Below are 13,649 nucleotides of genomic sequence, written 5' to 3'. Positions count from 1 at the left end.
TCACATATCGCCGTCTCCTCCAAGTTCCGCTCGCCCTCGCTCGTCTCTGCCGATAACGGCGAGATGTATGAACGATAACGACCGGTCACCGATTAACCGAAATGCGATTACAAGTTTCCGCTGGCGAACGTCAATCTTGTCTCGACCTCGAGTCTTTCGCCCACTGTTTTCCGTAATCGCATGCAGTGGTCTAAATGCAGAAATGAGCACTGATAATTGCGCGTAAAATTGTTAAAAATGAACCTTATAATCTGGGGAAATGGCTGATCCTTAAGGTGATATGAAAGCGTGATATATACGTACCAAAAAGTCAACATATATCTGCAACTTTTCTCCAAAGTCGGTGCACCGAATTATCTGAAACTTTAACACATGATTATGGAGGCTCTAAGGAATAACTCAATGTTCGTGAAATTTCACTTTTCGAAAAAAAAAATGTCTTCGTTCTTGTCCGAAATAAATACCAATTTTCTTTTTCCCGAAAAATTAAACTTCATGAACATCGCGTTCTTCCTTAGGTCCTCCATAGTCTCGCGATGAAATTTCAAATGATTCGGTGCAAGTAATTTGAAAAGTTTTACAAGTATTTTGACATTTTGGTATGTATATGTGAGATTTCCATGTCACCTTAATGCATGATCGTAATCACTAACTACGCAAGCCTCCTTGTGGAAAACGTCATTGCGCCTTTTCGGATACCTACGTCATTGAAAGGTATGAATTTATTTATCAAGATTAAATTTAATCAATGAAAGCGAAGAGACAATTAAGGTCGTATGAAAGTGCCATTCGAGGAGTCGATCGTTTATAATATTTTTCACTGAACGAGTTTATGTTCATTTTTTGTGCGAAATTTATAAAACGTTTAGTAACGAATTTGAAAAATAGAATTTCATGAGTGTTAAGACCTTCCTTTAGTCCTTCCTATTAACCTGGTAAAATTTCCCACGATTCAGTGCTTCAGATTTGGAGAAAAGATTTCATAAACGACTGGTCCCTCGACTAAACACCATTTTCATATGTAGTGTCATATATACATACCAAAGTGTCATATATACATACCAAAGTGTCATATATACATACAAAAGTGTCATATATATACACACGAAAAAATCAAAATAATTATAAAACTTTCCTCCAAATTGGGTGCACCGAATCATTTAAAACTTTATCATGAGATTATGAAGGCCTTAAGGAAGAACGCGATGTCCTTGAAATTTCATTTTTTTTTAATGTGTATTTAATTCGGAGAAAAACCAAAAGAAGGGCTTTTTTAAATCGAAAAATGATATTTCACGAGCATCGCGTTCTTCCTTAGGGCCTTCATAATCACGTGCTGAAGTCGCAAATGATTCGGCGCACCGAATTTGGCGAAAAGTTTTATAAATATTATAACATTTGATATATATAGAATGACCCTTTCATATCACCTTAATTATGTAAATGTTTTGCATTCGGTAGGCGCGCGTCAACGCAGGAATTTCGAGTATCCGGCATGCTCATTTGGTTAGTTAGTATTCGCATACTTGGTATTCTTGCACGGTAATGTTTAAAGATTCGACCAGCGTACCGTGTTGGGTTCAACATACTTGCATGGTGCAAGTACGTCGGAGTACATGACAGCGATATCGACTATTCGCGGCGACTCTTATCAGGTATTCCAATGGCAAATGGTCAAGGGTGATCAAGAGATCACCTCGTTCCTTCGAGATTAGCAAAGAGCCATTTTTAGCGAAATTAATTCCCCGCAATGTGTCGCACTCGATGTACACGGAAGTGCTCTTGAAAGTCTGAGAGTAAAACAAATCACCGAATAAGTATTGATAAAAATGAAAATAAATTTGGCAATCCTACTCGGTAAAGTTTTTCTGAGATCCCTGAGAAAGGAAATGGAAATACTTTGTCTTAGTCTGTTGTTTATTTAATTATTCAACATTTAGAGTGATTTTCTTCGAAAAATTTGCCCGTTGAAATTTTTCCCTTTAATTGCAAAACTTTAAAGCATTTATGCAAATAACGTTTAAGGAGGAATTGTTCATTTAATCATTCCGAATCGCGATTTCTTCCACGTGGATGTCGAAGAAAATAGAATTCGTGTATGCAGAGATTAAGAAGAAAGGTATGAAAAGAATGAGTATCTTGTAAGCTGCGACACTGATAACAATGTCAACGTCGCAGCTCAGACATAGACTTAAGGTGAAGTGAAACACGTCGAGGAGCAAGTTAAGTTAACAAATTTTCTTTGAAAATCCAAAATTTGTAAGTGTCAGGATAATTCCTAGGTGTTCACGTGTCATGTGTCAAAGTTTCAGACGGTTCTATCCAATACCCTTGAAAAAAAGTCTTATTCGAATCGACTGATTAGAGGGGGGTTTCACTTCACCTTAACAATGCTGAGTATTCTTGTTAAACATCGTAATGTTTTTTAGGAACATCTCGATACGACGCGAGAACTGACGAAGAGGGTGTCGAAGTTGTCGAAATTGCCGAAATTAGTCGGCGTCATTTTTTCTTTTTCTTTTTAACGACTTATAGGTTTTACTATGACGTTCCTAGGTTCTCGGTTCCTGGCTTTGGCCCGATTCGATTCAAGCCGAGGCAATGAGTTTTTCCTCGGTGCTGTATCACGGCAATTGCACGCAATTTATAATGTGTCTTGCGCAGCGCTTCAAGTAGAGAGACTCGTTCTGGTACTCTCCTTGCGCTCTCGTGGACTTATGAATTCCCTCGGAAGATTCCTCAGTAGATTGTAGATTTACCTGTAGGTCTTCTTCATTTCTTCGCCTATACATTTTTCGCTTCTTAGAAGTAGAATCTTGCTCTTAGACTTTTCCATCTTCTCCCTAATTCCTGATCCTTCATTTTTGCAGACATTATCGTGATCTTCTGTTATCTTGTGCGCTCTTGTAAGCTCTCGAGGGCTTTGCTACTTTGTGCTCTCGCATTTTCGTAGATGCTCATGACTTATCTCAAAGGTTGACTTCCTAAGCTTGCATTTGTCTGAAGTTTTCTCCGAGGAATCTCCCTCTCCAGGGTACAAGGATTTATCTTCAAGGCTCCTGTAATACGGACTGATAGTGTGCCTCCACTTTTCGTCCAGGTAACCGAGGCTTTGATTTTAGTTTATTTCCTCGGATAGATTGATAAGGTGCGAGAGGTCTCCTAGAAAGACATCTACAGTCCAAATCGAGAAAATCGGAGAAAATTATTTCCTTTTTTGAGAGCCTTTGATTTTATGTGATAAACAATGCAATTCGGTAGCAAGGGACGGTCGGCCTTCAAATTGTGATACTGTTTCCGTGATTTCCAACGATTTCCAGGGATTTCTGCTTGCGATTTCCAACTGATTTCCACGTGATTTTGGGGATTAAAGTCTGTGATTTCCTTCTTTCAGAGCCGATTCTCTTTGATTTCATACGACAAACAATGCAATTCGGTAACAAGGGACAATTGGCCTTAAAATTGTGATAGTGTTTCGGTGATTTCCAACGATTTCCAGGGATTTCTGCTTGCGATTTCCAATTGATTTCCACGTGATTTCGGGAATTAAAATCCGTGATTTCCTTCTTTGGCAGCCGATTTCTGTTGATTGCATGTGATAAACAATGCAATTCGGTAACAAGGGACAATTGGCCTTCAAATTGTGATACTGTTTCCGTGATTGCCAACAATTTCCAGGGATTTTTGCTTGCGATTTCCATAGTGACGAGGAATATTGCAAAACTGTGCAAAACCACGATCAAGACTAGGATTTGATCGCCAAGTAGTGACGAGTAAATGCAAGACTTTAATGCCAGTGATGAGTAAATGCAAGTCCAGCACCAGTTCCATGGTAGGGATGAGCAAATGCAAGACTGTAATGCCAGTGATGAGTAAATGCAAGTCCAGCACCAGTTCCATGGTAGGGATGAGCAAATGCAAGACTGTAATGCCAGTGATGAGTAAATTCAAGTCCAGCACCACTTCCATGGTAGGGATGAGCAAATGCAAGACCAAGATTAAACCAATCATGATACTAATGAGCAATTACAAGGCCAAGACCGAGTTCACCGTGGTCTTGGTCCTTGGTCTTGGTCCTGGTCTTTGGTCTTGGTCCTGGTCATGAACTTGCTCGTCCCCACTTGATCGGATCCAGACAGGAGTAGCCACTTCCTAGACCACCACACACACGAATAGTCCAGTTTCACGTTAATCGGTTTCAGAGAGTGGATGCCATGAGGGGGGAGTGCGGATTGTGTGGTCTCTATCCCGGCTGGCTGCGCTCCAGGGCGAACCCGAGGAACTTCATCGCAGTTTATGGACTCCTGGGGACTGTCCAGGCCATGGCCTTCATCTACATCGTGGTCACCCTCACCACCTTGGAGAAGAGGTTCAAGATCCCCAGCCGGACCACTGGTGAGTGGTGTTAATCTCTTTTCTTTTCTTCGACGAACCGGGGAAGAGGAACATTCACGTCCGATGTAACGTCCACGTTCTTGACGGAGATATCTTCTTACGGATCTAAACGGAGCGAAAACGCTTCCGCCGAATTACATCTCGTTTCAATCCCAGCGTAATAACGTTGGATGCTGGAATCGCCAGTTCCAGTGCGCGGGAAATCTGCAAGTGGGCTGGGCTAAATGACCTCGGAAATGGCAGTATTGGCAATTCAGACTGACAAGGATGTCAGAGATGTGATGCGGTACCGTTTGGAGATTAACTGGACCATGTGCTTCCGGTGTACCGTATCTTAAAGTAGATCAGTCTTTGCGAAGGTGCGATTAGACCAAAGTTAAGGCCTTAAGGTGGTGCGAAAGTTGCATGCGACGATCGTTCATGAAACATTTCGGCCAACTGGGGGTACGAAATTATTTCAAACTTGACGTTCTGAATATGGAGATTATAAGTGCTTTCGGTGTACCGTATCTTTAAGTGGATTAGTCTTCGCGAAAGTGCGATCAGACCAAAGTTAAGACCTTAAGGCGGTGCGAAAGTTGCATCCAACTATTGTTCATGACACATTTCTCCGAACTGGGTATACCAAATTGTTTCAAATATGATATTCTGAATATGGAGATTATAAATGCTTCCGGTGTACCATATCATTAAATGGATCAGTCTTCGCGAAGGTGGAATTATATCAAAGTTAAGGCCTTAAGGTGATATGAAAGTGTGATATATACTTACCAAAAAAGTCAAAATATTGATAAAACTTTTCTCCAAACTGGGTGCACCAAATTATCTAAAACTTTAACACGTGATTATGAAAACCCTAAGAAATAACGCGCTGCTCATGAAATTCCTTATTTCGAAAAAAGTGGTATACTCGTTTACTCCTTCCCCTACAAGGCGGTCTACATAAATATATGGTCTAAAATCAGATTGGGTCCGAGTTCCGTCGTCACACGTGGTCCATGTGGTATTCGAGTTTACCTTTTCAACTTCTATGCGAGGTCTAGATATTTATGTTCTAAGCACGTTGGCGAAAAAACGATGGTACATGGCCCTTAGTAAAAAGAGCCGAGATCCAAAGAATACAACAACGACCTGACGTGATCTTCCAGGGATCATNTAGAATGGACTCAATTCACTCGTCTCGTCAACTTTGTTCTGAGACTACCCTCAGAAAAAAATGACATTGAACTAATAAAATACGTTTTTTTAATTCAAAGAATAATTATTTAGCTAAAATAAACTGGAATAAATTGGATGCAACGAGGGTAGTTCGATAAGAAACACGACTTTGGATATTCTGAATAGAATGGACTCAATTCACTCGTCTCGTCAACTTTGTTCTGAGACTACCCTCAGAAAAAAATGACATTGAACTAATAAAATACGTTTTTTTAATTCAAAGAATAATTATTTAGCTAAAATAAACTGGAATAAATTGGATGCAACGAGGGTAGTTCGATAAGAAACACGACTTTGGATATTCTGAATAGAATGGACTCAATTCACACGTCTTGTCAACTTTGTTCCGAGACTACCTTGAGAAAAAAATGACATTGAACTAATGATATATATTTTTAATTCAAAGAATAATTATTTGGCTGAAATAAACTCGAACGTTTCTTTGGAATCGTGACAATTTATTCGAGTTTATCTGAGCTAAATAATTATTCTTTGAATTAATGAGGGAAACAAAGTGAGACAAAGCACCTGCAAAAGAGCGATTTCGCGAATCTACAGGGCCGGCTTGACCTTCTCCGCAGGATTCACGTTTGCCCTGAGAACGGTAGGTCCTGCCATTGGGTTCCTGCTGGGATATGGCTGTCTCAGTCTCTACATTGATCCCAGTTTACATCCAGTCATCACTAAGAAGGACCCCCGCTGGCTTGGGGCCTGGTGGCTGGGCTGGATCATCCTTGGGGTCACCATGAGCATGTTCGCGGTCCTGATTGCCATGTTTCCTCGTCACCTGCCGAAGTCAGGAACTCGTCAGGAAATTTCGAAGGTAATTCGCTACCTTGTTTTCGACATTTTCTATACGATACGTATGTTTCATAGAAGGGACGATGACTTCATTTGGCCCGTTCATTAGGACAGTGGCGAATTGCCCCTGAAATCGGACATGTAGTTGGAAGTCGTATCATCTTAATTGATGTCATTTCAGGAAATTTCATTACCTTGTTCTTGACATTTTCTTTCGGATACGTGTGTTTAATAGAAAGGATGTTGACTATGGCTTCGTTTGTGTCGTTCATTAGTGCAATAGAGAATTTCCCCTAAAATCGGACATGCAGTTGGAAGTCGTATCATCTTAATTGATGTCATTTCAGGAAGTTTCATTACCTTGTTTTCGACATTTTCTTTGCGATATGTATGTTTAATAGAAGGGATGATGACTTCATTTGTTCCGTTCATTAGAACAGTGGCGAATTGCCTGTAAAATCGGACATGCAATTGGAAGTCGTATCTTAATTAATATCATTTCAGGAAGTTTCGTTACCTTGTTCTTGACATTTTCTTTCGGGTACGTATGTTTAATAGAAAGGATGTTGACTATGGCTTTGTTTGTGTCGTTCATTAGTACAATGGAGAATTTCCCCTAAAATCGGACATGCAGTTGGAAGTCGTGTCTTAATTAATATCATTTCAGGAAGTTTCGTTACATTGTACTTAACATTTTCTTTACGATACGTATGTTTAATAGAAGAGATGATGACTTCATTTGTCCCGTTCATTAGGACAGTGGCGAATTGCCCCTGAAATCGGACATGCAGTTGGAAGAGAAGTCCGAGGAGAAGTCGATAAGTCAGGTTATTTCCGAAGTCGCCCCTGAAGAGATCCACGTCCCCACCATGAAAGATTTCCCGAGAGCCATGAAGAGACTCCTGACCAATTGGCTGCTGACCTGCAATAACTTAAGTGCGGTCTTTTACGTTCTGGGTGCCTCGGCGTACATCACGTTCTTAGCGAAGTACCTTGAAGTACAGTACAGTACGTCTGCCGCCGGTGGCACAGTAATTGCAGGTATGACCTATCGATAGATCCGCAAATACTCATCATTGATTTCAGAGTTCATCCGACTGACTTGGAATATCCTTTTTGATGATTACGAGGTCGCGATAATGATCATCGTTATTATTATCAGGAGTATTGAAGATAATTAGATGAAAATGTGATGATAGAGTACGATGAAGTAATTATAGAATATCATATAAATTCCATCATCTTCATCGCCATCATCAATAAGGATCTTCAAGAACTGTTTTAAGCGTTATGCCATTACGTGATGGTGATTAGATGTAATGAGGTTCCTTCAACCAGATTCTTACGTATGTTAATCATTTTGCAGGGCCGATATCTCTGGTGGGAATGGTTCTGGGTTTCCTATTATCTGGGGCGGTGATAAGCAAATTTAAGCCTGGTCCAAGGCCGCTTCTAGCTTGGAACGTCTTGGTCGGCTTCTGTTTCGTTGCTGGTCAGATCTTTTTCATATTTCTGGGATGCGCAGATCCTGGAATCAGCGGACTCAATCTGGAAACCGAGCAGTGAGTTCACCTTAATTAGAAATTATTTAGGCTAGTTCCAAATTACGTATAACGTTACAATGAACCGCATTGGCATTGGTATCATTCATTAATCATAATGTTACTGTCATTATGAATGTAATGTTATGACGTTAATGACATTATGAACATCTGACTTCAACTACAAATTAACTGAAACAATTTAATTCAGCATTTCTCGAGCCATCACTAATTATTTGGTGTATCCATAATATTGATCGACATTTTTTGACTTAGATTGCAAATATTTAGACTGGTAAAATAAACCATATGGGGCATTGGTATCATTATTTAATAATAACGTTAATAGCGTTAAATTTAATTCAACATTTAATCATAACGCTAATGACGTTAAATTTAATTTAACAGTCCTTGAGTTATCACGAGTTCTTTAATGTATCCAAAATATTGATCGACATCTTTTCACTCAGATTGCGAATTTTTTGACAATTAAAATGAACCGCATGTGGCATTGGCGACTTTTTTTTTTATCATAACGTCAATGACGTTAAATTTAATTTAACATTTCTCGAGTTATCACGAGTTCTTTAATGTATCCAAAATATTGGTCGACACCTTTTCACTCAGATTACGAATTTTTAGACTGTCAAAATAAACCATATGGGGCATCGATATCATTATTTAATAATAACGTTAATGGCGTTAAATTTAATTCAACATTTTTCGAGTCATCACGAGTTCTTTACAGTATCCAAAATACTGATCGACATCTTTTCACTTGGATTGCAAATATTTAGACTGTTAAAATAAACCATATGGGGCATTGGTATCATTCTTTAATCATAACGCTAATGACGTTAAATTTAATTTAACAGTCCTTGAGTTATCACGAGTTCTTTAATGTATCCCAAATGTTGGGCGACATCTTTTGACTCATATTGCGAATTTTTAGACAGTTAAAATGAACCGCATGGGGCATTGGTGACTTTCTTTCATCATAACGTCAATAACGTTAAATTTAATTCAACATTTCTCGAGTCATCATAAATTCCTTAGTGTATCCAAAATATTGGTCGACATCTTTTGACTAAGAATGCGATTTTTCAGACTGAACCTGACAGCAGCTTGCAACGTGAATTGTGGCTGCGAGGGCATCAAGTATGCTCCAGTTTGCCATGAACCATCAGGAACGACATACTACTCGGCTTGCCATGCCGGATGCATGACCATTTTGGACGACAAGCAATTTGGAAACTGCAGCTGCGTTCGGCCACTAATGGCCGAAGTTGGTTTTGGATTCGGAGGTCGTTTCGAACTCCCAGGATCTGGGGATCCCAGCCATTCGTGGCCTGCCAATGAACGCGTTTATTTACTGCCAGAAAGTAGTCCTCAGGACCCAGTCATGGACAAAGTCAGTGCTGGACCTTGTCCATCAGATTGCCGGACACCATACATCCTCTTCACGGTGCTGACCTGCATCGTTCAGACATTGGCATGCTCAGGGAAGATCGGAAACGTCTTGATCAACTACAGAAGTGTCGATAAGAAGGATAAGAGCTTCGCTCAAGGGGTTACCTTGATGACCATTTCCCTGTTTGCTCTGATACCAGGTCCCATTATCTATGGGGCCATCATCGACTCTACTTGTCTGATCTGGGAAGAGTCCTGTGGTACCAGGGGGAACTGCTGGTTCTATCACCGGGATAACTTCCGCTTTTTGGTGAATGTTTCGGCGGCAGGTAATTACTTGCAAATCCAAGTATCGGCATCGGACAATTGTCTGATGCCGGTACTTAGATTTGCAGCGATTGAAGTCGTACATTTTGGACCGGTGAACGTTTTGGAAAATGTTGGAATTTAGTTGGAAATCAATTTTATTATATACTTGGAATACACAATCGACATAAGCAATCGACAGCCAAAAATTGGGAGTGCAAAGAGTAATTACCTGCAAATCCAAGTATTGGCATCGGACAATTGATGCAGATACAAGGATTTGTAGGAATTGAAATTGTACATTTTGGGCTTATGAGCGTTTTGGAAAATGGTGAAATTTATTCAGAAATCAATTTTATTACATACTGGGATTACACACTTTAGGACTATGGCGTTTCTTTCTTCAAGATCTTTGCACTACTTTGTTCAGTATGACTCGACATAAGCAATCGACAGCTCAATTGGCAGTGCAACGGGTAATTCCGTCGCATCCAAGTATCGGCATCAGACAATTGACTGTCAATCTCAATTTTTTCATGAAAAATGAAATTTCCTGAGTTCCAGGACCTACTTTAGGGCCTCCATATTCCCATGGTGAAATTTGAAACAAATCGTTACACCCAATTCGGAGACTACTTGCACCGCCGATTTGACTTATCAGACATATATATATGCTCACTCTTTCATATCACCTTAAAAACACAGATACACACATTTGTCTTGTCCGCTTTCAGGGTTCTCCTTTCTGGGCGTTCTTTTCGACATTGTTGTATGCTACTTGGGCAAGGATTTGGATCTCTACGGCGCATTAGAGGACGATGGACGCAGACGGCTTGTGAAGGAAGATCTGCCGACGATTCTTGACACTAATCAAAGGCTGGAAGTGAACGGAAGTGCGAATCCAAGTCAGAGGATAGAAAGGAACCGCGAAGGGGATGCCCAATCAGCTCAGTAACAATGAATTTTGAAAATCTATAACGCAGGTTGTTAGGGATTACTTTTGCGTCCTTTCGAATTAAGCCGCGGGAGAACGCGTAGAAGATGCATCTTTTGTAAATAAAAGTTTTAACGTTTTTAAGGAACAAACTTGTACGTCGTTACGTTCAACCACGGACGTAGGATATATGGAGACCATCCGCCATTTTGTTCATATTTTTCCGGAGACAATGAAGTTTCATTTAAGTCACTCTCTTGTTAAACCGGCGCCATATTTGTTGCGCAACTGTTTCACTTATGACAAGAAAGAGGAATGGCGGAAAAAAGAAAAGAAAAAAGAAATAGTTCTCAAGAGTTTTTCTCGCTTTCGATTCTGATGTCTTCGTTGTTAAATCTTGGTGGGAATTCCATAGATCCTGTCTCCACGATGTCATCCTTTCTTGAATTTCTTTTTTTCTTTAATTTAATATCGATGTCGACTGTTGCGGTCATTAGTTGTCTTTATTTTTTTTTATTCCTTTTAGTTTGAGTGATTTATACGAAATGACTAGCAACGCCAATTTTGAAAATGGGCTAAAATGTGGAAGCGATTTTGGATTTTTTTTAATTCCAATTTCATTCCTGTTACAATATTTTCTAATGTTTATCGAATATTTGTCGGGGAGGGAATTAACACTGGTTAATTTTCTTTACAGTGGGTTTTCATCGGAAAGCGTCTAAATTCGGTAGAAAGAAATGTCGAAATTTACTCTTTACATTTTAAGTACACAAAGAGGCTTTGTGAACTTGTTAGAATTAATGGTTGGATTTATTTTCAAGATTTTTGGAAATCTACTTTAATTAATGTTTTATGAGTTAAATTTATATTGGAATGGTTTTTAAGTATCACAGGGACGGCATTATTTATACGTAGATCTGAAGAAATGATATCATCGAAATTTCGAAATATTGATCAATCAGCTGTTTGGAATGTGCTGTTGCATGCTCGTTCCTTATCGCATGCACTCTTATCATATGTTGTAGACCCGACGAAATCAGTTTTAGGTCTACCAAGAAACAATTATCAAGACATATTTGAAGTTGGAACATGAGCGAGTTAAACTATTAACTATATAATATATAATTGCCTGTTTAGGCGACGTAAAAACAATGAAAATGTTCATAAAATCGCATCTTTCAAGATGCAGTTTACCGTATTCAGACAATTTCCTGCTATTGTCTTGAAAATTCAACATTTTATCTAAATGGGTGTACAGGACTTTTTTTTGATCTTTTATTCGTTTAATATATTTTCATTAAAAAGCCTTGATGCAAAATGTTTAATTGTATGTTTAAACGTAGTGGTATATAGATCGAAGCCTTCTTAAGGAGTAAACGAGAATAATGTTAAGGATTAATTAAAAAATGGCGGCGCAGGGGTTGCGACTAGATCAAACTTTTAACTTGCAAGCAAATGTTTAATTATATGTTTAAACGTAGTGGTATATAGATCAAAGGTTTATTAAGGAGTAAACGAGAATAATGTTAAGGATTAATTAAAAAATGGCGGCGCAGGGGTCGCAATTAGATCAAACTTTCAACCTCCAAGCAAATTTTTAATTGTATGTTTAAACGTCGTGGTATATAGATCGAAGCCTTCTTAAGGAGTAAACGAGAATAATGTTAAGGATTAATTAAAAAATGGCGGCACAGGGGTCGCGAGGAGGTCGCGTCTCCTCGAGGCCGAAGGCAGGATTAGGCGAACTCGGGGGAAAGGGTAAAGCCTCAGAGTTTTTGTTTGAGAGCCTTTTAATTTTTAAGCCTCCCAGATTTGGCCTCTAATGAATTCGGCGTCCTCCGACGTCGGCGTCGTCTTTATCGAGCGAATCCTTAAGTTCACCCCTAAGCTTTAAAGGGTTCACGGCAATCGCTCCGTCCCTCCGGCCTTGACCGTCCAAGATGGCCGGTGGTCCTTTAAAGTAATCCACTTTCAATAGTATTCATATTCACGCGACATTTGCACCGGCCCTTAATCCCATTAAACAGAAATATCGCAAACCGTGACAATATTTCCTTCTATATTCCATAAAGGTATGAATTCTTGAGTGGGTGCCCTTCTTACAACTCACCTAACCTGGGTACAGATTTTCTTTCAACAGTTAAGGTGATATGAAAGTGTGATACACCTATACACACCAAAGAGTCAAAATATTTATGAAACTTTTCTCCTAAATGGGTGCACCGAATCGTTTGAAATTTTAACACCTGATTACGAACGGCCTAAGGAAGAACGCGATGCTCGTGAAATTTCATTTTTCGAAAAAAATGTCTACTCATCTTGAACAAGAATAAAAAAAGACGTTTTTTTTTAGAAAAATGAAATTTCACGAGCATCGCGTTCTTCCTTAGGGCCTCCATAATCACGTGTTAATGTTTCAGATAATTCGGTGCACTCAGTTTGGAGAAAAGATTTATAAATATTTCGATGTTTAAATATATAAAACGACCCTTTCATATCGCCTTAATGAGTGGTGGCCTAAGGAAACGTTGCCCTCTTTATCTGTCACTGGTTTAAAATGGCGGGAACATATTAATGACGATAGTTTCGTTATAAATATTAAGGTGATGTTCCTTAATATTTAATTCCATCAAATAGACGCTCATGGCTAGTTGTAATTATCGTAAGTTTGGAATATATAAAACGACCCTTTCATATCGCCTTAATGAGTGGTGGCCTAAGGAAACGTTGCCCTCTTCACCTGCCACTGATTTAAGGTTTAAAATGGCGGAAGCATATTAATGACGATACTTTCTTTATAAATATTAAGGTGATGTTCCTTGATATTTAATTCCACCAAATAGACGCTCATGGGTAGTTGTAATTATCGTAAGTTTGGAACAGGATCGAGGCTGATGTCTGTCGCATTGGCAGGCCTTCGGCACTTATGGCCGCCATTTTTCCAGGTAATTAAACAGCCTCGGTAACGAAGTTGTGTCATCCATCGGGAGATGCCGGACTTGCATGCAAAACTACGCATTGAACAAATGGCGGAGCCGCGTCGG

The 13,649-nt window shown here is 39.4% G+C and overlaps 1 protein-coding gene across 1 annotated transcript; it reads left to right on the top strand.

The window, feature by feature from the left end:
• The first annotated feature begins 3,479 nt into the window (after positions 1–3,479).
• On the top strand, positions 3,480–10,757 carry LOC105702238 (solute carrier organic anion transporter family member 5A1). The gene is made up of 7 exons (XM_023432011.1): positions 3,480–3,970; positions 4,203–4,395; positions 6,195–6,436; positions 7,170–7,455; positions 7,781–7,976; positions 9,063–9,694; positions 10,406–10,757. The coding sequence occupies exons 1-7, from the start codon at positions 3,791–3,793 to the stop codon at positions 10,624–10,626; spliced, it is 1,950 nt and encodes a 649-aa protein (XP_023287779.1). The 5' UTR covers positions 3,480–3,790; the 3' UTR covers positions 10,627–10,757.
• Positions 10,758–13,649: the final 2,892 nt, after the last annotated feature.

This window comes from Orussus abietinus, unplaced genomic scaffold, assembly GCF_000612105.2.
Source record: "Orussus abietinus isolate OABI.00-Male unplaced genomic scaffold, Oabi_2.0 scaffold217, whole genome shotgun sequence".
Taxonomy (NCBI): Eukaryota; Metazoa; Arthropoda; class Insecta; order Hymenoptera; family Orussidae; genus Orussus; species Orussus abietinus.
The sequence above is the reverse complement of the archived record's forward strand: the minus strand, read 5'-3'. Positions and strand labels throughout refer to the sequence as shown.

What these genes read in the sequence shown, in the direction of transcription:
- LOC105702238 (XM_023432011.1), top strand. Translation starts at nt 3,791, where the DNA reads ATGCCAGTGATGAGTAAATGCAAGTCCAGCACCAGTTCCATGGTAGGG. An exon ending in GATCCCCAGCCGGACCACTG is followed by an intron (nt 4,396 to 6,194) that starts GTGAGTGGTGTT and finishes CCTTCTCCGCAG; the next exon opens with GATTCACGTTTGCCCTGAGA. An exon ending in GGTGAATGTTTCGGCGGCAG is followed by an intron (nt 9,695 to 10,405) that starts GTAATTACTTGC and finishes GTCCGCTTTCAG; the next exon opens with GGTTCTCCTTTCTGGGCGTT.